This window comes from Lepidochelys kempii, chromosome 23 (genome assembly GCF_965140265.1).
Source record: "Lepidochelys kempii isolate rLepKem1 chromosome 23, rLepKem1.hap2, whole genome shotgun sequence".
In the NCBI taxonomy this organism is placed as follows: Eukaryota; Metazoa; Chordata; order Testudines; family Cheloniidae; genus Lepidochelys; species Lepidochelys kempii.
Window position 1 is genome coordinate 15,566,224 of NC_133278.1, and position 19,613 is coordinate 15,585,836.

General features: G+C 59.7%; 3 protein-coding genes across 7 annotated transcripts in view; 1 reads left to right on the top strand and 2 right to left on the bottom strand.

Annotated features, from left to right (window-relative positions):
* GNL3L (G protein nucleolar 3 like) overlaps positions 1–4,878 on the top strand; it is an 11,973-nt gene extending 7,095 nt beyond the window's left edge. The window contains exons 8-16 of one of the 2 annotated variants that reach the window (XM_073321523.1): positions 229–332; positions 533–677; positions 819–906; positions 1,001–1,178; positions 2,813–2,955; positions 3,083–3,219; positions 3,461–3,591; positions 3,958–4,129; positions 4,624–4,878. In XM_073321523.1, the coding sequence (XP_073177624.1) occupies positions 229–332; positions 533–677; positions 819–906; positions 1,001–1,178; positions 2,813–2,955; positions 3,083–3,219; positions 3,461–3,591; positions 3,958–4,129; positions 4,624–4,691 (1,166 nt within the window). In that variant the 3' untranslated portion in view covers positions 4,692–4,878. Of the gene's footprint in view, positions 1–228; positions 333–532; positions 678–818; positions 907–1,000; positions 1,179–2,812; positions 2,956–3,082; positions 3,220–3,460; positions 3,592–3,957; positions 4,130–4,623 lie in introns of those variants that run through there. The other variant, XR_012155986.1, reaches the window with a different exon arrangement.
* Positions 4,797–9,245, bottom strand: LOC140901992 (uncharacterized). 3 transcript variants are annotated; one of them, XM_073321540.1, is made up of 9 exons: positions 8,897–9,245; positions 8,418–8,477; positions 7,408–7,565; positions 6,975–7,173; positions 6,637–6,733; positions 6,143–6,314; positions 5,787–5,894; positions 5,331–5,458; positions 4,797–5,125 (listed from the first exon to the last, which is right to left on the bottom strand). In XM_073321540.1, the coding sequence occupies exons 1-9, from the start codon at positions 9,145–9,147 to the stop codon at positions 4,961–4,963; spliced, it is 1,338 nt and encodes a 445-aa protein (XP_073177641.1). In that variant the 5' UTR covers positions 9,148–9,245; the 3' UTR covers positions 4,797–4,960. The 3 variants fall into 3 exon arrangements, with proteins under 3 accessions (XP_073177641.1, XP_073177639.1, XP_073177638.1); XM_073321538.1 differs by having other exon boundaries at positions 6,143–6,209; positions 8,418–8,591; XM_073321537.1 differs by having other exon boundaries at positions 8,418–8,591.
* A 1,052-nt stretch (positions 9,246–10,297) lies between these two features.
* The window catches only part of ITIH6 (inter-alpha-trypsin inhibitor heavy chain family member 6), a 28,768-nt gene continuing 19,452 nt past the window's right edge, over positions 10,298–19,613 (bottom strand). For both annotated transcript variants that reach the window (XM_073321521.1, XM_073321520.1), the window contains 8 exons: positions 15,322–15,493; positions 13,137–14,633; positions 12,875–12,901; positions 12,300–12,329; positions 12,028–12,078; positions 11,827–11,940; positions 11,202–11,582; positions 10,298–11,107 (listed from right to left, as the gene is read on the bottom strand). In XM_073321521.1, the coding sequence (XP_073177622.1) occupies positions 10,878–11,107; positions 11,202–11,582; positions 11,827–11,940; positions 12,028–12,078; positions 12,300–12,329; positions 12,875–12,901; positions 13,137–14,633; positions 15,322–15,493 (2,502 nt within the window). In that variant the 3' untranslated portion in view covers positions 10,298–10,877. The remainder of the gene's footprint in view (positions 11,108–11,201; positions 11,583–11,826; positions 11,941–12,027; positions 12,079–12,299; positions 12,330–12,874; positions 12,902–13,136; positions 14,634–15,321; positions 15,494–19,613) is intronic.

Here is a 19,613-nt window from a genome sequence, read left to right on the forward strand (position 1 = left end):
GGTTTTCTCCCCAGCTCTGGGATGGGAGTGGGGGCTGGTGGTTAGAGTATGGGGGGGTGGGAGCCAGGGATCCTGGGTTCTCTGCTGTCTCTGGGGCAAGTCCTGTGGTGCCTCAGTTTCCCTCCCTGGGGGTGCGAGCTGGGGCTCCTAAGGGAGGAGGAGCCGTAATAGCTGGGTGGGGGAAAGCAGGCAACGCTGGGTTAACCCTTGGTGCTTTGCGCTCCCCAGACCTGGTGTCCAAGGAGGTGGTGGCCGGGTGGCTGAAGTACCTGAGGAACGAACTCCCCACAGTGGCCTTCAAAGCCTCCACCCAGCAGCAGAGCCGGCACCTGGTGAGGGGTTGGGGCATGGGACTTTTCCGGACTCTTGGCTTCTGGGAGGGGAGTGGGGGCTAGTTGTTAGAGCCGGGCGGGGAGGGGCTGGGAGCCAGGACTCCTGGGTTCTCTCCCTGGCTCCAGGAGAGGAGTAGGGCCAGAGGGGATGTAGCTGTGTGAGCCCTGTCCTGACCTGTCTGCTGCTCTCTGCTCCCCAGCAACAGAGCAAGGTGCCCGTGGCCAAGGCCTCCTGCGAGCTGCTGGCCAGTGGGGCGTGCGTGGGGGCCGACTGCCTGCTGAAGGTGCTGGCCAACTACAGCCGTAGCCAGGACCTCAAGACGGCCATCAGCGTGGGGGTCGTAGGTGAGAGACTCAGGCCCTTCGCTGTGGGGGGCCAGGACTCCTGGGTTCTCTGGGAGGGGAGTGGGGGCTGGTGGTTAGAGCCGGGGGTCCCGGCTGCCTGGGTTCTCTCTCTGACTCGTGTCCCTGTTGCTCTTGGTCCAGGCTTCCCCAATGTCGGCAAAAGCAGCCTGATTAACAGCCTGAAGCGGAGCCGGGCCTGCAGTGTGGGCGCCACGCCCGGCGTGACCAAGTAAGCCCTCCTGCCCCACGGCGGGGGTGGGGGTCCGGGCCCCCGCGGGATGGCCCTGCTCCCCCGCTGATGCCCCCTTTCTCCCCCCGCCCAGGTGCCTCCAGGAGGTCCAGCTCGACCGGCACGTCAAGCTCCTGGACTGTCCCGGCCTCGTCATGGCGTCCGCGGCCACGGACGCCGGCCTGGTGCTGCGCAGCTGCCTCAAGGTGGAGCAGGTGGCCGACCCGGTGACGCCCGTCCACGCCATCTTGAGACGGTGCTCCCAGGGCCAGGTAGGGGAGGAGGGCGGTTGCTAGGGGGACGGTTGGGGGAGTGCTCAATGGGGCGATGCCACAAACCGTGGGGCCAGCGCCGTCCACCAAGAGACAGGCCCCAAGAAGCACCTGCTCTGAACTCAACCCGCCCAGGACCCAAAAGGACCCATTCAGCATTCTCGAGCCTCCAGGACTCCCGCTTTCCTGCCACAGCAGACAATGGGGCTCCCAGCGCCCCGTCTTCTCCCCACAGTCCCTGTGCCCCCTCCAGCTTTTTCGGGAGCAATGTGGAGAAGTAGCGCTGGTCTTTGAAGACCAAGGGAAATGGAGTATTCACCTGGAGCAGGTGGAGAGTCCTTGGGGCGATGGGAGAGGCCGTATGGGGGAGAGTAGAGGTCCCTGCAATTCTGTCTCCCCGTTGGCGCCGGGGGTCTGTTCTCACCTCCTTCCTCGATAACGCGCTCCTCATGTGGTCAGCTTCCCAAACAGTTGAGTGTTAATGGCCAGGTTGTTGGCTCTTCCATTGGCCGCAGGGTCTTCCGTTGGTCAACGCAAGATCGTCCATTGGTCATTGGGTCTTCCATTGTCAATGCAGGCTCTTTCCTTGGTCGTTGGCTCCTCCATTGTCAACTCCAGCTTCTCCGTTCTTATGTGTAGATTCCAGCCAGTTCTTAACATGTCTGGTTCCAACCCAGACTCCTCAGACTCGAACCCCAGCCCCTCTTTTCCTTGTCCCAGGAAGGAAACTAACACTTTCTTCCCAGTGGACGGAAGTACCTATCCCAGGAAGAGATTTCTCATGGACAACTTTCGGCCAGACAGCCTGCTGCCGTTTTCCGACCAAGAACGTCAATTAGACAAGATCAGAATGTTTCACTCAGTTTGTCAAACTCAGTTACTGAGGTTTCCCTTTTATAAATCATAGTATGCATGATACAACCCTCTGACTTGCTAGCCAGCGAAATGAAACGATGAACAGAAACTCCGGAGGAAGGGCTCATTAGAAGAAGACCATATCAGGTTAACAGACATCACTGTGATCCTCCAATCTGACCCCTCCATATAACACAGGCCAGAAAACTTCCCCAAACTAATTCGTAGAGCAGAGCTTGTCGGAGAACCTCTCGGCTTGATAGAGAAACTGCCAGCAATGGAGAACCCACCCCGCTGCTTGGAACGTTGTTCCTTACTCTCACCGTTAAGAATTGACACCTCGTTTCTGCTCTGAATTTGTCCAGTTTCAGCTTCCAGCCTGTGGATCGTGTTAGACCAGATTGAATAGCTCGTTATTAGCTCTTTGTGCCCCACATGGGTACCGACAGACTCGGGTCAAGTCACCCCTTAACCGTCTCTCTGTTAAGCGAAATAGACCGAGCTCCTCGAGTTTCTCACTCCCAGGCCGGTTTTCTAACCCTTGGGTTTTTCTCGTGGCTCTTTTCTGACTCGTCTCCAATTGAGCAACAGCCGTCAAGTCTGCGAATGCAGAAGGATCCAGCAGTGGCTGGGTCGGGGCCCCAGCGTGGGGGTGGCCCGTGGGAAGGCGGAGAGGAGATGTGACCGCGGTTGGACGGGGAAGCGAAGAGGGAGGAGAGGGAAGGTTGAGGGGAACCGGGAGCGGTTTGATGGGCTTGTCTGGCTGCTCCCCACCCCAGATCATGCAGCACTACGGTGTGCCGGCTTACCAGGATGTCATGGAGTTCCTAGCGCACCTTGCCCGGAGAAAGGGGAAACTGAGGAAAGGAGGCGTGCCCGATCACGAGAAGGCAGCCAAAGCTGTGCTGAGTGACTGGATGAGGTGGGTGGGGAAGAGGCGGAACGGGGGCGGGGGTGCCAGCCCTAATCTGGCACCAGGGCAGGGGACTGGCTGGCGGGAGTTGTGGGGAATGGCACCCTTTCAGAGCCCCCGTTCTTTCCCCTCCCAGCGGGAAGATCAGCTATTTCACGCACCCCCCAGAGACCCACACGCTGCCCACCCACATCAGTGCTGAGATAGTCACGGAGATGGGCAAGGCCTTCGACTTTGAGGCGCTGGAGCAAGGCAACCAGGAGGCTTTGGCCAGTGAGTAGTGAACATGGGCTGGTAACCTGCTATGCCCCGCTCCCCTCCCAGGGCCAGGACAGAACCCAGGCGTCCTGGCTCCCAGCTGCCACCCCCCTCAAGCCAGGAGAGAACCCAGGAGTCCTGGCTCCCAGCTGTGCAATGTGGCCTTTGGGGGGCAGTACCACTTTCTCCCCCTGGGGGTGGGTGGGAAGCAGAGCATCAGCTTACGGTGCCCTCTCTGTGTCCGTTCCCTGCCCAGACCTCCCGTCGATTCCTGCGGGCATCGGCCTCGCCCCCGCCGGTCTCACTAGCGGGGCAGGGTCAGAGATGGAGGAAGAGGAGACGTTGGGAGAGGAAGAAACAGCCATGGACGAAGACAGAGATCTGGAGGTATGGAGGGAGGGGAGAAGCATGGCCCCTAAGCCCCACAACAGGCTCCGCCCACACAGGCATCCCAAAAGTATTCTCCAGAGAGGCTGAAGCTTCAAAGACCCACCCCCTCTTGGTGCCAACAGGAGACTCTTTCTCTTAGCTGATTTGCATAATAGGCTCCACCCCATCCAAGGAATGAGCTCAGGCTCTCTGCAGACTCAGGCAGGTAGTGATCCTTTCTCTCCCCAGCCGTTTGAGCTAGAAACTTCATTTTCTTTTTATCTGAAAGCGGAGATATTAGAGTATGAGGCAGCTGCCCAATTCTGGGCCTGTCCTGTTGGCAGGCCACCCTCTCATGCCTTACTCTCCGCTTTGTCCCTGCAGCTCGGCCCCGTGACAGTGGAACTGAAGGCTAAGAACAAAGCAGCCACTGCCGTGGAGAGACCTGTTCCCAGAGCCCCCAGCCTGGAGGAGATCTCAGCCCTAGACCCCCTGCACCAAGGGCAGGGGCTGCGGGCAGCTAGCAGAAGGCGGAAGAAGCAGCAGAAAAGAGCAGGTTGGCGGAGGGGTGCTTAGGGGATTCATCGTGGGGGCATCTGGGGAAGGATGCCGTCCAGACTGAGCAATAAGGGATGGTCCCTGACCAAAGGGCTTAGTCTAGAAATTAATGGTAGAAAGGAGAAACTGAGGCACGGGAGAGGGGACTTGGCCACGGTCCAAGGCAGAGCCAGGAAGAGAACCCAAGGATCCTGGCTTCCTCCCAACTGCTCTAACCACCAGTCCTCCTCCCCTCCCAGAGCCAGGGAGAGAACCCAGGAGTCCTGTGCTCTAGGCCATGTTGTCCCTTAGCTAGGGCTAGGAGTCAATCAGGACTCCTGGGTTCCATCCCCAGCTCTATCGCGTCTCTTTGTGCCTCAGTTTCCACTCCCACCCAGGCAGGCTGGAAGTAGGTTTCATGGCAGGGCGGCGCGCAGTGCTCTCTGCTGGCCGGGGCGCGCGCGTCTCACCGAGCGGGGGGGATTCTCACTGCAGCTCGTTTCCCCCCGGCAGAGAAAATCGCCAGCAAACTCTCCGCCACGCTGACGGCCGCCATGAACTTCGGGGCAGCAGGCGACTAGGTGCGGTGCTGGCGGCCCCCGTGAGCCCGGCCCTCCAGCTCCCTCGGGATCGATTGCCGCTCCTGGCCGGTGGCGGCCACACAGACAAGACCAGAGCTGCCGCTACCGAATTGTCAGGCTCCTTTTATTACCGGCTAAAAGCCGCGGCGCGGCACGGCCCGTCTCCATTAAAACATCACGCAGCCTCCCCCTGTCCTGCGTGTCTCACTCAGACCTGCCCAGGCTGGGGAGAGAACCCAGGAGTCCTGGCTCCCGGCTTGGGGTGACATTCACGCAGTAGGAGTCTGATCCCAGGTTGGGCTCAGCAGGATGGCACCTGCCGCCGGCAACTGAGGTCTTCCCCTTCGGGTGCTGCAGAGGGGCCCCTTCACCGTGGCTGGCGTTTGGGGGGGGTCTCTCAGGGCCGGCCGGTGCCGGAGATCATAGCAGCACAGCTGGGGGAAGAGAGACATTTCAGGCTGGTCAAAGCAGGGGGCCAGGACTCCTGGGGTCTCTCCCCAGCTCTGGGAGGGGAGTGGGGTCTACTGATTAGAGCAGGGGAGCCAGGACTCAGGGGGGTGTCTGTGATGCTGGGGCCTGGATCCTGGTTGGTGGGGGGTGAATGGGGGTGTAAGTTGCACCCTGCTGACTCGCACTCACCCCGTCCACTGGCACAGGAACATTGCGTCTCTCCGAGTCCCGTCGGCTGGTGCGTCTCTGCGGCCGGGTGCGCTGGCGGGCCGGGGAGCGGCTCCGGCTCTTGGGGCTGCTGGTGCTGAGCTCCTCCGCTGGCCACAGGAAAGGGAGGTTTGGGTTAGGGGGGCTCCTCGCTCCCACCTGGGGACCCCGGGGTGCCAAGCGCTATACAGGCCCACCTGCCGCTCCCCTCCCAGAGCCAGGGAGAGGACCCAGGAGTCCTGGCTCCCAGCCCCCCCTGCTCCAACCACCAGACCCCACTCCCCTCCCAGAGTGGAGAGAGGACCCAGGAGTCCTGGCTCCAAGCCCCCCCTCCTCCAACCAGCAGACCCCACTCCCCTCCCAGAGTGGAGAGAGGACCCAGGAGTCCTGGCTCCCAGCCCCACCCATGTAGCACCTGCAGCACAGTGGGTCGCTCACCCCAGGGGGCTCCTCGTTCCGGCCGGGAGAGGGGCTCTGGGAAGCCCGAGTCGGCGAACTCGGCATTGTCCTGGCTGGGATCTGGGCCCCGCTGGGCCAGCAGGCGTTCTGCATGAGGGAGGGGGGCGTGGTTAGCCCATGCCTCACCCACATGCCCCTGCCCATCCAGATATGCCCCCGCCCTCTTCCCCTAGCTCCACCTTCTTGCTCACTTAACCCCTCCCACCAAGCTGTAGCCCTGCCCATATTGTCATGCTCCGCCCTCCACTAGCTCCGCCCACTGCTTTCACACAGGGACTGTCCCCCATTCCCCTCCTCCTCTAGCCCCTCCCTCCCCTCTAGCCCCGCCCCCATACCTGTCTCCTGCAGGATGTGCTGCATCTGGGCCCGGGTCTCCTGCAGCCCCCGCAGCACCTCCCGGCTCTGCTGGGCCACGTCGCGGTAAGTGAGGACGCAATAGGCCAGGACAGCCAGCCCGGCGCCCACACACAGCCTGCGGCATAGCCCCACCCAGCTGGCAAGGGCCTCCTGGCAGAGGGGGACCTGTCAGAGCGAGGACCCCCGCTCTCCGCCCAGAGAACCCTGGCGTCCGGGCTCCCCGCCCCACTGCCCGGGCTCCCCCGCTCTAATCTGCCAGAGCCTACTCCCCTCCCAGATCCGGGGAGAGAACCCAGGTGTCCTGGCTCCCAGCCCCGCCTGCTCCACCCCACCTGACCCCACTCTCCTCCCAGATCAGGGGAGAGGACCCAGGTGTCCTGGAGACCCAGTGACTGCTGAGCCCGGGGGAGGGGAGGGTCTGAAGTAGGGGTCACCCCAGCTGGGGGTGTCCGGGGGGGTGCCTGGCCGGTACCGTTGGATCGGAGCCGGCCTCAGTGTTCTCCAAGACGAGTCCACTGACCACACGCTCCAGGTAGACGTTGCCCCCAACCAGGCCCAGCAGGATCAACCTCAGGCAGAAGAAATAGGGGATCATGGGAAGGGAAAGAGGGGACAGGCCCCAACCCCATTTGCCACCCCCCTGGCCAGCCAGTCCCTGCCCTGGGGCCAGGTGGGAGCCGGCGCCCCCTAGAGGGGACAGGCCCCAGCCCCATTCCTCACCCCCCTGGCCAGCCAGTCCCTGCCCTGGGGCCAGGTGGGAGCTGGTGCCCCCCAGAGGGGACAGGGCCCTGCCCCATTCCCTGCCCCTACCTGGCCCCAGCAGTGCGCTGGCTGGAGGTGAGCAGCAGGGCGGCGCTGCCGGTCAGCAGGTGGTAGAGGAAGGAGCCCAGGGCTTGGGACTCCCCCACCAGGAAGCGGTGCAGGAAGCTGAGGCGGTTCACGATCTCGGCAAAGGCCAGGCGTTGCCGTCCGGCCGCCTCCTGCATGTCCCGAAAAGCCTCCCGGACACCTGCGGGGAGCCAGGGGCTGTCAGCAGCCGTGCTTCCCAAAGCCAGCAGAGAACCCAGGAGTCCTGGCTCCCAGCCCCCCCTGCTCTAACCCACTAGACCCTTCTCTCCCAGAGCTGGGGAGAGAACCCAGGAGTCCTGGCTCCCAGCCCCCCCGCTCTAACCACTAGACCCCACTCCCCTCCCAGAGCTGGGGAGAGACCCCAGGCATCTTGGCTTCCAGGGACTGGGGTTACCCCTGGAGGAGTCCTGCAGTGTCTGTCTCAGCAGCTCCCCATGGCGGAGGATCTCCTCCTGGGATCGCAGGGTGGCCTCTTGTGCCCGCGCTGACTGCTCTGCCAGCTGGTTGGTCTCTTCCAGCCGCTCAGCTACGCCCTCCGAACTGGCTACCAGCCTGGGGGCGGAGGGGGAAGGGGCGTCAGCACCAAAGCGGGGCCTTGATCCTGCCCCATGCCCCCAACCCAGGCAGTGTGCTACTTATCCACACAGACAGCACTGCCCATTAGCCCCACTCTGTGAGCAACGGGCTCAGGCCCTCTGCAGACTCAGGCAGCTTCCGGCACGCTCGGGTCACACCTGTGAGCAATGGGCTCAGGCTCTTGGCAGCTTTTCTACCCAACCGCGAAAGCTAGAAATGTACCTGGTGTTTTCTGCCCGAGATCTGAGATTCTGGCGCAATCCCTCGACTCCTGGAGCCAGGACCTCATGTAGACCTAGACACTGATGAACTCCACAGTCCGCAGGCCTGGGCTGGAGACTAGCCCACCTCCAGCTCCCCAAATGTGCAGGCCAGGCCCTGCTACACACAAAGCCCCTGCCCCATAGATGCTCCCCCGCACAGTCCCTTCCCATCCAACTCTGGTGGAAAAGATGTAGGGAAAGGCTCTGTATCCACACCCCATGCAGCCCCCTACCCCCCAGCCCCTCCCCCCACATAGCCCCTCTCCCAATCTGCTCCCCAACAGCCCCCTCCCACCTAATGTTCTCCTTTGTTTTGGGAATGGGGGACACATCCTCATGTTCTGCTCAGACCCCGGCCTCTGCCAGCATCGGGGGGCTGACTAGGTGGGACTAGGGGGGCATCTGCCCTGCTAGAGACTCAGCGAACTCAGCGCAGGATGGAAGCCAGCACCCGCTAGAAGGGAAAGGCCCTGTGTCCCATTCCCACCCCCCGAGCCAGCCAGTTCCCACCCAGGGGCCAGATGGGAATGAGCGCCCCCTGGAGGGGACCCCGCCCCCCGCTCACCTGTGCACGGTGCTCTCAGCTTGCTGCTGCCAGGCCTCGCTGCGAAGGAGGTAGCAGATGCTGTGGGCATGGGTGAAGAATTCAGTGTAGACCCCGAAGGCCACAGGGTCCATGTGCTGGGTGCAGGCCCGGACGGAGCTGCCAGCCTCGCAGCGAGGGAAGGGCCGGCCCGACCTGGCCAAGGGACAGCGGGGGTCTTAGCCAGGAACCCCTAGGCTACCATCCCCGGGGATAGAAATCAGGTGTCCGGGTTCCTAGGCCCCTGCTCTCACCCACCAGCACCCACTTCCCTCCCAGAGCCAGAGAGAGAACCCAGGTGTCCTGGCTCTCAGCCCCCTCCTCCCAGCCTACTAACCCCACTTCCCTTCTATAGTCAGCGATAGAACCCAGGTGTCCGGGTCCCAGAGCCCCCGCCCCCATAGAGACAGAACCCAGGTGCCCCTCTAGCTGGGGTCAGGACCCAGGTGTCCGGGCATCACCTCTGCAGGTGGCAGTGGGCGAAGGCCAGGGCGATGCGGCTTTGCTGCTCCTCTCCCAGCTGCTGGCAGCCCCCGTCCAGCCTGCCCAGGGCCCCCGCCCAGCAGGCCCCCAGCTGCGGGTGCTGGGCCAGCATCTGGGCCTCCCGCAGCCGGGCACGGCCCTGGGCCAGCAGCCCTGGGTCTGGGGGAGCCAGGCCCTGGGGGGCAGGGTAGAGGCAGAGCATGAGGAGGAGAGCTGGGGGCAGCCCCATGGGGCTGGGGCTGCAGGGGCAGACAGGCCACTGGGGAGAGTCAGGAGAAAGGGTCAGGGGTGGGTGGGGCCACTGGGGATTAAACACTTTATGGGGGCGGGGCCACTGGGGGTCACACCCCTTCTCATTGGGGCGGGGCCACTGGAGTCATGCTCCTCCCATTGGGGGCAGGGCCTGAGGGGTTAAACCACTTATGGGGGCAGGGCTAATGGGGTTACACCCCTTCATATGGGGGGTCACTGAGGCCACACCCTCTTCACATTGGAGGGCGGGGCTATACCCCTCATGGGGATAGGGTCACTGGGGTTGCACCCCTTCTCATGGGGGGCTGGCCACTTGGGGTTACACCCTCTCATGGGGCAGGGCCCCTGAGACCTCTATGGAATCCACCCCCCTTTTCCTGGCGCAGATGGTACATTCTGTCTCAGCTTTTCCCTTTCCCCCGCCGGCCCCCGTAGCGCTCAGGGGCTGGCCCCTCCCTTTGCAGGAGGCGGGGTTGGGTCACAAGGTCGATTGCCGCCAAGCGCTCGCTGCTTGGCCCGTGGAGCTTCAGCGCCATCTCGTGGCCCGGATGGACGTTGGCTTGTTTACTGCTGGAGGGCATGAAGCTAAGCAGGAGCCAGCGAGTTCAGCGCATGGAGGGGGTCCAGGGGAGATGCCAGCCCCTCCCCCCAAACTGTCCAGTCTCTCCTCATTAGTTTGCATGAGCCAGCTGCACCTGCGGACCACTGCTGCTCTGGGACGAGAGTGGGGTCTTGTCGTTAAGGGGGGTGGGAGCCAGGACTCCTGGGTTCTCTCCCCCACTCAGGGAGGGGAGCTGGGGTTCTGTTCTGTTCTCTCAGGGACCTTCCATCTACCTTAAATCTGTGTTTTAGCCTTCTTGGGAATTCCACCTTAAATTGCAGGCTGGCCCTCAGGGGAGGGTCCACCTTACATCTGTGAGCTGGCCACCTGGGGAAATGCCCTGTGAAATGGGGAAATGCCCTGCCAGCTGTGTGTGCACCAGATGGTGATCTTTCCCCTGAACCTCCTGAGCTGTTTGCCAGCTAAGACTCCCACCTTCAGCCAAGGGGCTGCCCAGCTGGGAAAATCCCCCCTTCAAGCCAAGATTCTCATAGAACTGTAGTTAGAATTGACCATACAAATTAAATGACCTACACCCCATATCATGGGGGGAACCATGCTGAACAGATGAATCACGCACAATTACATGGGAGAAAAATCCACGTTACATCAAAAACCCGTATCCATTCCACCTTAAATCACCACATGGCACTGGGGAAGGAAATCCAGCTTAATTTAAGGACTCATGTTCATTAATGGGAAGGTGGGATCCACCTTCATTCAGCAAGTGTTTTGGGCAGGGGGAGCTTCCACCTTCAATCCACAGTCCATGGCAGGTAGGGAGGATTCCACCTTTAATCCACGTGGTGGGGAAGGAGAATTCCCTGTGAACTCCACAAACTGCAGGAAACAGGGAGAAGGAGGATTCCACCTTAAATCCATGATCCGAAGGGGTGGGCGGAAGGAGGATTCCACCTTAAATCCACGATTGGAGGTGGGGAGGGGCAATTCCACCTTAAATCCACGATTGGAGGGGGGAGAGGGAGGATTCCACCTTAAATCCACAAGCCGTGGCCATGACCAGGGCCCAGGCGGCGGCTGCGGGGTCAGTCTCAGCAGCAGGACACGGGGCAGCCCCCACCCTGCCCAGGCCACGCCCCCTGGCCTCACGCCTCCAGCGGATGGGGGACCACGAAGGCACCGTAGGCCCCGCCCAGCAGGGCCTGCACGTCGCTGCCCTTCACCAGCCAGCAGGGGGCCTGGTGGGCCGGCAGGGGCGAGTCCTTCAGCAGCTTGGTGACCCGCGTGGCCGGCACCGTGGCCCCGCCCCTCTGTAGCCGGGCGGGCTGCTCTCCGGCACCCGGCTGCAGTCGGATGGCCGCGTTCTGGAACTGACCTGCAGGGGGCAAGAGGGGACACAGGGTGAATGGGGGGAGCCCCCTGGCAGCCGGACAAGTGGGGCAGGGAAGGGGGGGCCCGGAGCCCCTTACCCAGCAGCCCGTGGGCCTGGGCCGAGAGCCCGCTGCCGTCCAGCACGTAGAAGCCCAGGTGGTCTCTCTGCAGGCGGCTGGGGTGGCTGTACCGATGGCGCTGGACCACGAACTCCAGCCCGGCGCCCAGCCGCAGCGTCGTGTTGGCACCCGGCCCCACCTGCACCCCCAGCCCGGGGCGGCTGACCCAAGCCGGGCGGCCGAAGGGCAGATCCAGGGCCCCCTCCCCCTGCAGCGCCACGCCCTGGAGCGTCACGGTGATCACGTAGTGGAGCGGGGGAGGCCCCACCAGCACGGTGATGGCGTCAAAGTAGGTGCGTGGCCGATCCGCCGTGCCCGGCCGTGGCGGGGCGCCAACCAGGTGGCCGTGGACTGACAGGCCTGCGGGGAGAGAGCGCAGGCCACGCTGCGGTCACTGAGCTGTCAGGGATCCCCGTCTCCTCCCCATCACTCGGCCCACCATCCCCATGGCACCACGGCTGCCCCGGGACCTCCTCCTGGATCCCCCCCGCTCGACCTCAGAGCCGGGGAGAGAACCCAGACGTCCTGGCTCCCAGCCCCCCTGCTCTAACCACCAGCCCCGCTCCCCTCCCCGGGGCGCTGAGCTGCGGGGTGGGGGTCTCACCGCTGGGGGGGTCTGTCACCAGCTGGAGCACGTCTCCTGGGTGCCCATCCAGCGTAAAGCACAGCGTCTCAGCGGAGCCGGGCAGTCGTGCCACGAAGTGAGGGTCTCCATCCACTGCAAGGTAGAACAAGGGGTGGAGTAAGGGGGGGAACCAGGCTGCCTCCTCCCCCAAACATCACCTGGGTGTCTGGGCAGCCTTACCTGAGGAGGAGAAAGTGAAGAATCTGGCACCAGCCAGGTCTGCCATGCCATCTAAGGGCGGGGGAAGAAGAGAGGGTTACAGCCAGTTGGGTGATGGAGCTTTCCCCCCCACCCCGATCCTTGGGCATCCTCTTCTCTCTCCAAAGCACCATGGGCACCCGCTGGCCAGGCCTGGCAGAGCCCAGAGCGACCATGACGGGCAGCGGCTGAGAGCCAACAGGAAACTGCCAAGTCTCCCCCTGCCCTCACCCAGGCCCAGACCTGAAACATACCTGTGTCACCGTCCTGTTTCTCTGACAGGTCTGGAAGGGAAAGGCAGAGTCAGGGTGGGGGTGTGAGGCCATCTGGCAGTCAATGGCAAAGCTGACTCGCTTAGCATGAGAGGCTGGATGCTGGCACCATGCCCCCGACCCTGGCTCCAGCCCACTCATAGTGGCTGCAGAATGTCAGCGGTCAGTTTTTAAAAATATTCAGTTTCTAGCTCTCATGGTTGGGGAGCAAAGGTGGAAAATGGGACCAGTGCCTGCCTGAGTCTGCAGAGAGCCTGAACCAATTGCTAAGTGATGTCCTGGAGGGTTGGGGTGTCATCTCAGTGCCCCACCCCTTAATCCCTGCCTTGCCCCTTCAGGCTTCAGTGCAGCTGTGTGTGGCAGGGAAAAGGACCTGCCCAGTTCTCAGCAGGCCTTGCTCACAGCCCCCAGGAACTACAACTTCCAGAACTCCTGGTCTTAAAGAGCTAGGCCGAGTGGGATTTCCCTTAAGGGCCAGCGTGCTGGTAGACCCCTCCCCACAACCTGCCTGGCTACCCCACCCAGGAGAGAGCGCGTTGGCCTGGTTGTGGTGTTACCTGAGTAGTCTTCATAATCCAGGACACCTGTAGGGAGAGAGAGACAGAATGAACATCCATGCAATTCTGGGAGGGGGGATCCCGGCAGTCGGGGAGGCAGGCGGCGGGGGAGCACAGGCCGGGGGGGATCAGGCTGAGATCCCGGTGGGTAAGGAGGGGGCAGCATGAGGAGCACAGGCCAGGGGGGAGTCGGGGAGGGATCCCGGCCACGGGAGAGGTGGGCGGCATGGGGAGCATGGGCTGGGGGGGATGGGATCCCCACCCTTCTCTCCTTTGGCCACCACAAAGCTGTACACGGCCGGCGGGTGGCGGGACTCCACGGATTCCTCGGCCGTGTCCTTTGCCGACAGCAGTTCTGACTCTGCTGGCGGCAACAGCAGCAGCCACTGGCTGAGGTCGGTGGCAGGTGGGATGGATCCCACGGCGGCCGGCGTGCCCCGGGAGCCCTCAGACTCCGCCCTGTGGTGGGGGGCAGCCGTGCTGTTGCCAGTCCAGGCGTCTGTGATAGTCCGGACCGTGGGAGCCGCTGTGCCCCACGAGAAGGGGGCCCTCTCTGTTCTGAGATGTGGCTGGCGCTTGGTGGCCGGTTGCGGGGGCGTCTCCTGCTGGCCGGAAGGGGGTGCCGTGGCTGATCCTGGGCTCGGCGGCAGATGAGCTGTGGCCCTGGGGTTCCCAGCTTTGGGTGTTTTTCCGGGTGTGGCTCTGGCTGCCTTGGTGACACCGTGGGCTGTGGGAGGAGCTGGCGTGGCCGTGGCCGTGCCAGGTGCCGGTGTGGCTCGGGCTAGTTTGGAGGCGCCCTGGGACGTGGCAGGTGCTCCTGGGACGGGCACGGCTCTGGCTAGGTTGGGGAGGTCTGCGGCAGCTTTGGTGCCACTCCCAGGCAGCGAGGTGGATGTGGCCCCCAGAGCGGGCCTGACTCTGGAAGCTTTGCTGGCACGGTGGGCCACCATGGTGGCCAGGGGTGTAACAGGAGCCCCTGGCGTGGCCCGAGCCGTGGCACTCTCCTCCTCCTCCTCTTCTGGCTTGACCACCACCAGTGAGGTGACGGGCGTGACAAAGTTATACTTCAGCGAGAGGTTGGTGGCCTTTTCAGTGAGCAGCCGGCGCGCAGCAGTGTCGTTGGAGTGGAACCGGGCCTGGAGCTGCTCCTGGATGGTGAAGTAGGCCCAGAGGCGCTGGACGAATTGCCCGATCTGCCCCAGGTCTGGAGAGCAGCCGAACGGGGCGGCCTCCGTGGCGTTGGCCGAGATATCGTTCTCCAGGCTCAGCGGCCCGACGTGCCCATGGCCTGCAGCCTGGACCTGCAGCTCAGTGGCCCCCGGGGCCAGCCGTCCGGCCACCACCAGCTCAGCGCCCCGGAAGTAGTGGGGGAAGAGCGTGCGGGTGAGGTCTGCGCCGTCGCGGTAGGAGAGGGCCACGTCGGACAGCAGCGGGCTAGCGATCTCGTCGTAGAAGCCGGCGAGCTGCAGGGCGGCATCGGCGTCCTCGTAGATGCGCCGGGCAATGCCCCGGTTCTCCAGCGCCAGGCGCCGCAGCAGCCCATAGTCAGCATCGTCCCCAAAGGCCAGGCCAAACAGGGAGACGGAGCCGCCCAGCGCCTGCCGGGCATTGGCCAGGATGCGAGTGCCTGAGGTCACGCCCACCGTGGGCTCCCCGTCCGTCAGGAAGATGAGCAGTGGGATCTGCCGGGGGGATGGCTCCGGCGGGCTCTGGATCAGCACCGAGGCGGCCTCCAACAGGGCTTTGTTGATGTCGGTCCCTGAGGAGGAAAAAGGCAGAAGGATCTGGATTTGCAGCCTTGTACTGAACCCCACTCCCCAAGTCGGGGAGAGAACCCGGGGTCCTGGCTCCCAGCCTCCTCTGCTCTAACCACTAGACACCATCCCCCTCCCAGAGCCATAGAGAGAACTCAGGAATCCTGGCTCCCAGCCCCCCTGCTCTAAGCACTAGACCAGTGGTTTTCAAACTGTGAGTTGGGATCCCAAAGTGGGTCACGCCCCCCCCTTTGAATGGGGTCATCAGGGCATCAGGGTGGGGGAGCTCGGGCTTTGGCCCCCATGCCCAGAGTGGGGGGGCTTGGGTAGACTCAGGGTTTGGTCCCCCCTCCTAGGGTCGTGCAGTAATTTTTGTTGTCAGAAGAGAGTGGTGGTAAAATTAAGTTTGAGAACCCCGCACTAGACCCCATTCCTCTCCCAGATCCAGGGAGAGAAGCCAGGAGTCCTGGCTCCCAGCCCTCCCCCACCCCGACACCCCTCTAGCCCACCCAACCCCACTCCTTCTACTGATTTGTGCTCCACTGTGTTATGATAATTTCTAATACAGTACAATTTCTGCATCCTGTGGGGAGTGGGGCAGGAGCCCTGGCTGTGGGGGGGGGAACTCCTAGGGGGCACTGTGGGGAGCGGGGCAGGAGCCCCAGCTGCAGGAGCCCCCCCGCAGTGACTCACATCCATCAGCTTCCATCCTGTGGACGTAGTCCTTGGCGATGCGGACATTGTGGGCCGTGGCCGGGATGGAGCGCCCGGCCTTCCACACGTGGACGGTGTCGGAGAAGGTGATGATGTTGAAGCAGTCGTCCGGGTGGAGGTCGCTCAGGATGATGTGCATGGCCTTCTTGGTCTGGAGGCAGAAACGCAGCATGGCTGACCCTGCTTGGGGGACATCTGGGGGGTGGGGAGGTGGGGGGCAGGGCGAGATTGGAGGGACAGGGTGGAAGGGGTGGATTTCAGTGAGGGTTTCAACGGGGAAAGGGGGCACCAATCGGTCTGGCTCCGTCGTTTCGTTTCATCGTGGGGTGGCGTTACACTGGTCTGCGTTACGTGTGCTATGCGATACACAAACACGTACTAATGTGTATGGGGGACACCCTCACACCCAGAATTCTACCTAGAGAGAGAGAATTCGCTCTGTACCATAGACTCCCTCAGTTTCCATTACAGAAACTGAGGCCGGACGAGTTGCATCGAGAGTGCTAAAGGAATTGGCGGATGTGATTGCAGAGCCATTGGCCATTATCTTTGAAAACTCATGGTGATCGGGGGAAGTCCCGGATGACTGGAAAAAGGCTAATGTAGTGCCAATCTTTAAAAAAGGGAAGGAGGAGGATCCTGGGAACTACAGGCCGGTCAGCCTCACCTCAGTCCCCAGAAAAATCATGGAGCAGGTCCTCAAGGAATCAATCCTGAAGCACTTACATGAGAGGAAAGTGATCAGGAACAGTCAGCATGGATTCACAAAGGGCAAGTCATGCCTGACTAATCTAATCGCCTTCTATGATGAGATAACTGGTTCTGTGGATGAAGGGAAAGCAGGGGATGTATTGTTTCTTGACTTTAGCAAAGCTTTTGACACGGTCTCCCACAGTATTCTTGTCAGCAAGTTAAAGAAGTATGGGCTGGATGAATGCACTATAAGGTGGGTAGAAAGTTGGCTAGACTGTCGGGCTCAACGGGTAGTGATCAATGGCTCCATGTCTAGTTGGCAGCCGGTGTCAAGTGGAGTGCCCCAGGGGTCGGTCCTGGGGCTGGTTTTGTTCAATATCTTCATAAATGATCTGGAGGATGGTGTGGATTGCACCCTCAGCAAATTTGCGGATGATACTAAACTGGGAGGAGTGGTAGATACGCTGGAGGGCAGGGATAGGATACAGAGGGACCTAGACAAATTGGAGGATTGGGCCAAAAGAAATCTGATGAGGTTCAATAAGGATAAGTGCAGGGTCCTGCACTTAGGACGGAAGAACTCAATGCACAGCTACAGACTAGGGACTGAATGGCTAGGCAGCAGTTCTGCGGAAAAGGACCTAGGGGTGACAGTGGACGAGAAGCTGGATATGAGTCAGCAGTGTGCCCTTGTTGCCAAGAAGGCCAATGGCATTTTGGGATTTATAAGTAGGGGCATAGCGAGCAGATCGAGGGACGTGATCGTCCCCCTCTATTCGACATTGGTGAGGCCTCATCTGGAGTACTGTGTCCAGTTTTGGGCCCCGCACTACAAGAAGGATGTGGATAAATTGGAAAGAGTCCAGCGAAGGGCAACAAAAATTATTAGGGGTCTGGAACACATGACTTATGAGGAGAGGCTGAGGGAACTGGGATTGTTTAGTCTGCAGAAGAGAAGAATGAAGGGGGATTTGATAGCTGCTTTCAACTACCTGAGAGGTGGTTCCAGAGAGGATGGTTCTAGACTATTCTCGGTGGTAGAAGAGGACAGGACAAGGAGTAATGGTCTCAAGTTGCAGTGGGGGAGGTTTAGGTTGGATATTAGGAAAAACTTTTTCACTAGGAGGGTGGTGAAACACTGGAATGCGTTACCTAGGGAGGTGGTAGAATCTTCTTCCTTAGAAGTTTTTAAGGTCAGGCTTGACAAAGCCCTGGCTGGGATGATTTAATTGGGGATTGGTCCTGCTTTTGAGCAGGGGGTTGGACTAGATGACCTCCTGAGGTCCCTTCCAACCCTGATATTCTATGATTCTATGAAAACAGGAGAGGCTATATACATTTTATTTATAGAGTGACACCTAATCTGTGCATATCAAATACCCCTATAATTAGATCCATTATAATGGGATAGTCACATTTTATGTATATGAGCGGATGCAGATCTACAATTCTAGCACGTTATATTCACTTATGTCCTGGGTATGTTATATCTCACATATACACATACATCGACACAGTGTTGTAGCCACCACGTCGGTCCCAGGATATCAGAGACACACGATGGGCGAGGCCCTATCTTTTATTGGACCAACTTTGGTTGGGGAGAGAGACGAGCTTTCAAAGAAGTTGTTCCAATAAAAGATAAGACTCACCCACCTTGTTGCTCTGACACACACGAGCACAGTCTTGTTTTCCTACAAGGTATCACTGACTCTACAGACCCCATGTTCTGTTTTATTTTGGCTGATTTTCAACCCATTTCGTTCAAGCATGCACATCCATCTCTGAACAGTCTTCCGGTTCCTCTTTGCCACACGAGCCCTCCATCATCTGCGAAAGGGACGCAGCAGGGTGCCATCCTCTGGACGCATCGAGCACCAAAAAGTGCATCGTGCCAAGCCCTGACGTACTCCCCCTCTAGCTCGACATGGTTCAGTTTCTGCAGCACCACGGCAGCGTTCTGGAGGAATCAGATGTAGTCTTCAGGGATTGGTTTCCTTCTCCTGCACCACTAGATGACTCCCCTCGGAACGCGGTCATAAGTGTTCTCAAGAGCGATGAGTACCACGTGCAGGGTATGTCTCTTCTTTCTCTCCCTTTTCCCCCCAGTCTTAGTGCAAAGCCAGCGTCCATCGTTGACTCACCTGGCGTGAATCCAAATTGATTATCACTGCCCTTTACCACTCTCTTCGTAGTCACTTATCAATAACTTTCTCCCAGATCTTCATATGAGGTCTATGAGTTCACCACAGTCTTGTATGTCTCCTTTTCTCTTAAATATTGGTAGGAATGTGGACGTCCTCCAGGCAGCAGGCATCTTCTCAGTCCTGATGCCATTAAACGGCTGTGCCAATAAAAGCAGTCGTACGTGCCCCAGCACTTCCATACTTCTGCTGATCTGCTGCTATTTTTCCTGGTGCTCAAAGCTTGTGCCACTTCTTCTTCCAGGACTGGTGCTGCCAGCCCCTGGGGTGACTTACAAGGTTTAGAAAACCTGACCTCTGAGGAGCGATTACAAAAACTGGAGAAAAGACGACTGAGGGGGGACCTGATAAGTCTTCAAATCGGTTCCGGTCTGTTAAAGAAGACGCTGATCAATTGTTCTTCATGTCCACTGAAGGTAGGACAAGAAGCAATGGGCTTAATCTGCAGCCAGGGAGATTTATATTAAATAGTAGGAAAATGTTTCCAACTCTAAGGGTAGGTAAGTTCTGGAACAGGCGTCCGAGGGAGGCTGTGGACCCCGACACTGGAGGTTTTTAAGGACAGGCTGGACAAACCCTTGCCAGGGATGGTCTAGGTTTACTTGGTCCTGCCTCAGTGCAGGGGGCTGGACTTGGTGACTTCTTAAGGTCCCTTCCAGCCCAACATTTCTGAGATTCTACGGTTCTCTTGGGTTCTCTTCATTCATAAGACTTTCAAAATAATTTCTCCACCCTTCTATAATCTGTTTCTCATTTATTAACATATTTCTGGTTTCATCTTTAATGACTTTGATCTCACCAGTGTCTTTAGTTCTCTTACTGGGGGGCTTTGCCAGTCTGTGTATTTTTCTCTCATCCTCCTGTTTCAAGATGGGTATATAAGCCTTCCACAGCCTTAGCGTTAGCAGCTGCCACCTCTTTCTTCAATATCCTTTTGGCTTTTTTCCACTACTGAAAAATCCTGCGGTTGGAGCATTGCTTGTCACAGTTTTAAACACCTTTTCTTTTCCTCCATGGCCTCTTGAACTTCCTCATTTCACCAAAAAATCTCACTGGGGAAAAGGAGTCTTGTTTTCGTTTCACCAGGCAGGCACTCTATACATTCGCGATGTTTGCTTGCAATAGGATTCCACCCTGATACGTATTTTCTCTTAGTTTATATGGATTAGCGGATTTAACATAGTATATTGCTTCAACAATGATGAAACAAGCGTTTCAACAATGTTTCATTTTGACTTTATCCCTTCATTTCCTTTAGCCTTTTCTATTATTATTAGAACTCAGCAAATCCCTGATTTTTCACTTCAGAGGCTGAACCAAAAAAAAATTCAGGAAAAAAGGGTTCTGGGTTGAACGAAACATTTTGTTTTAATA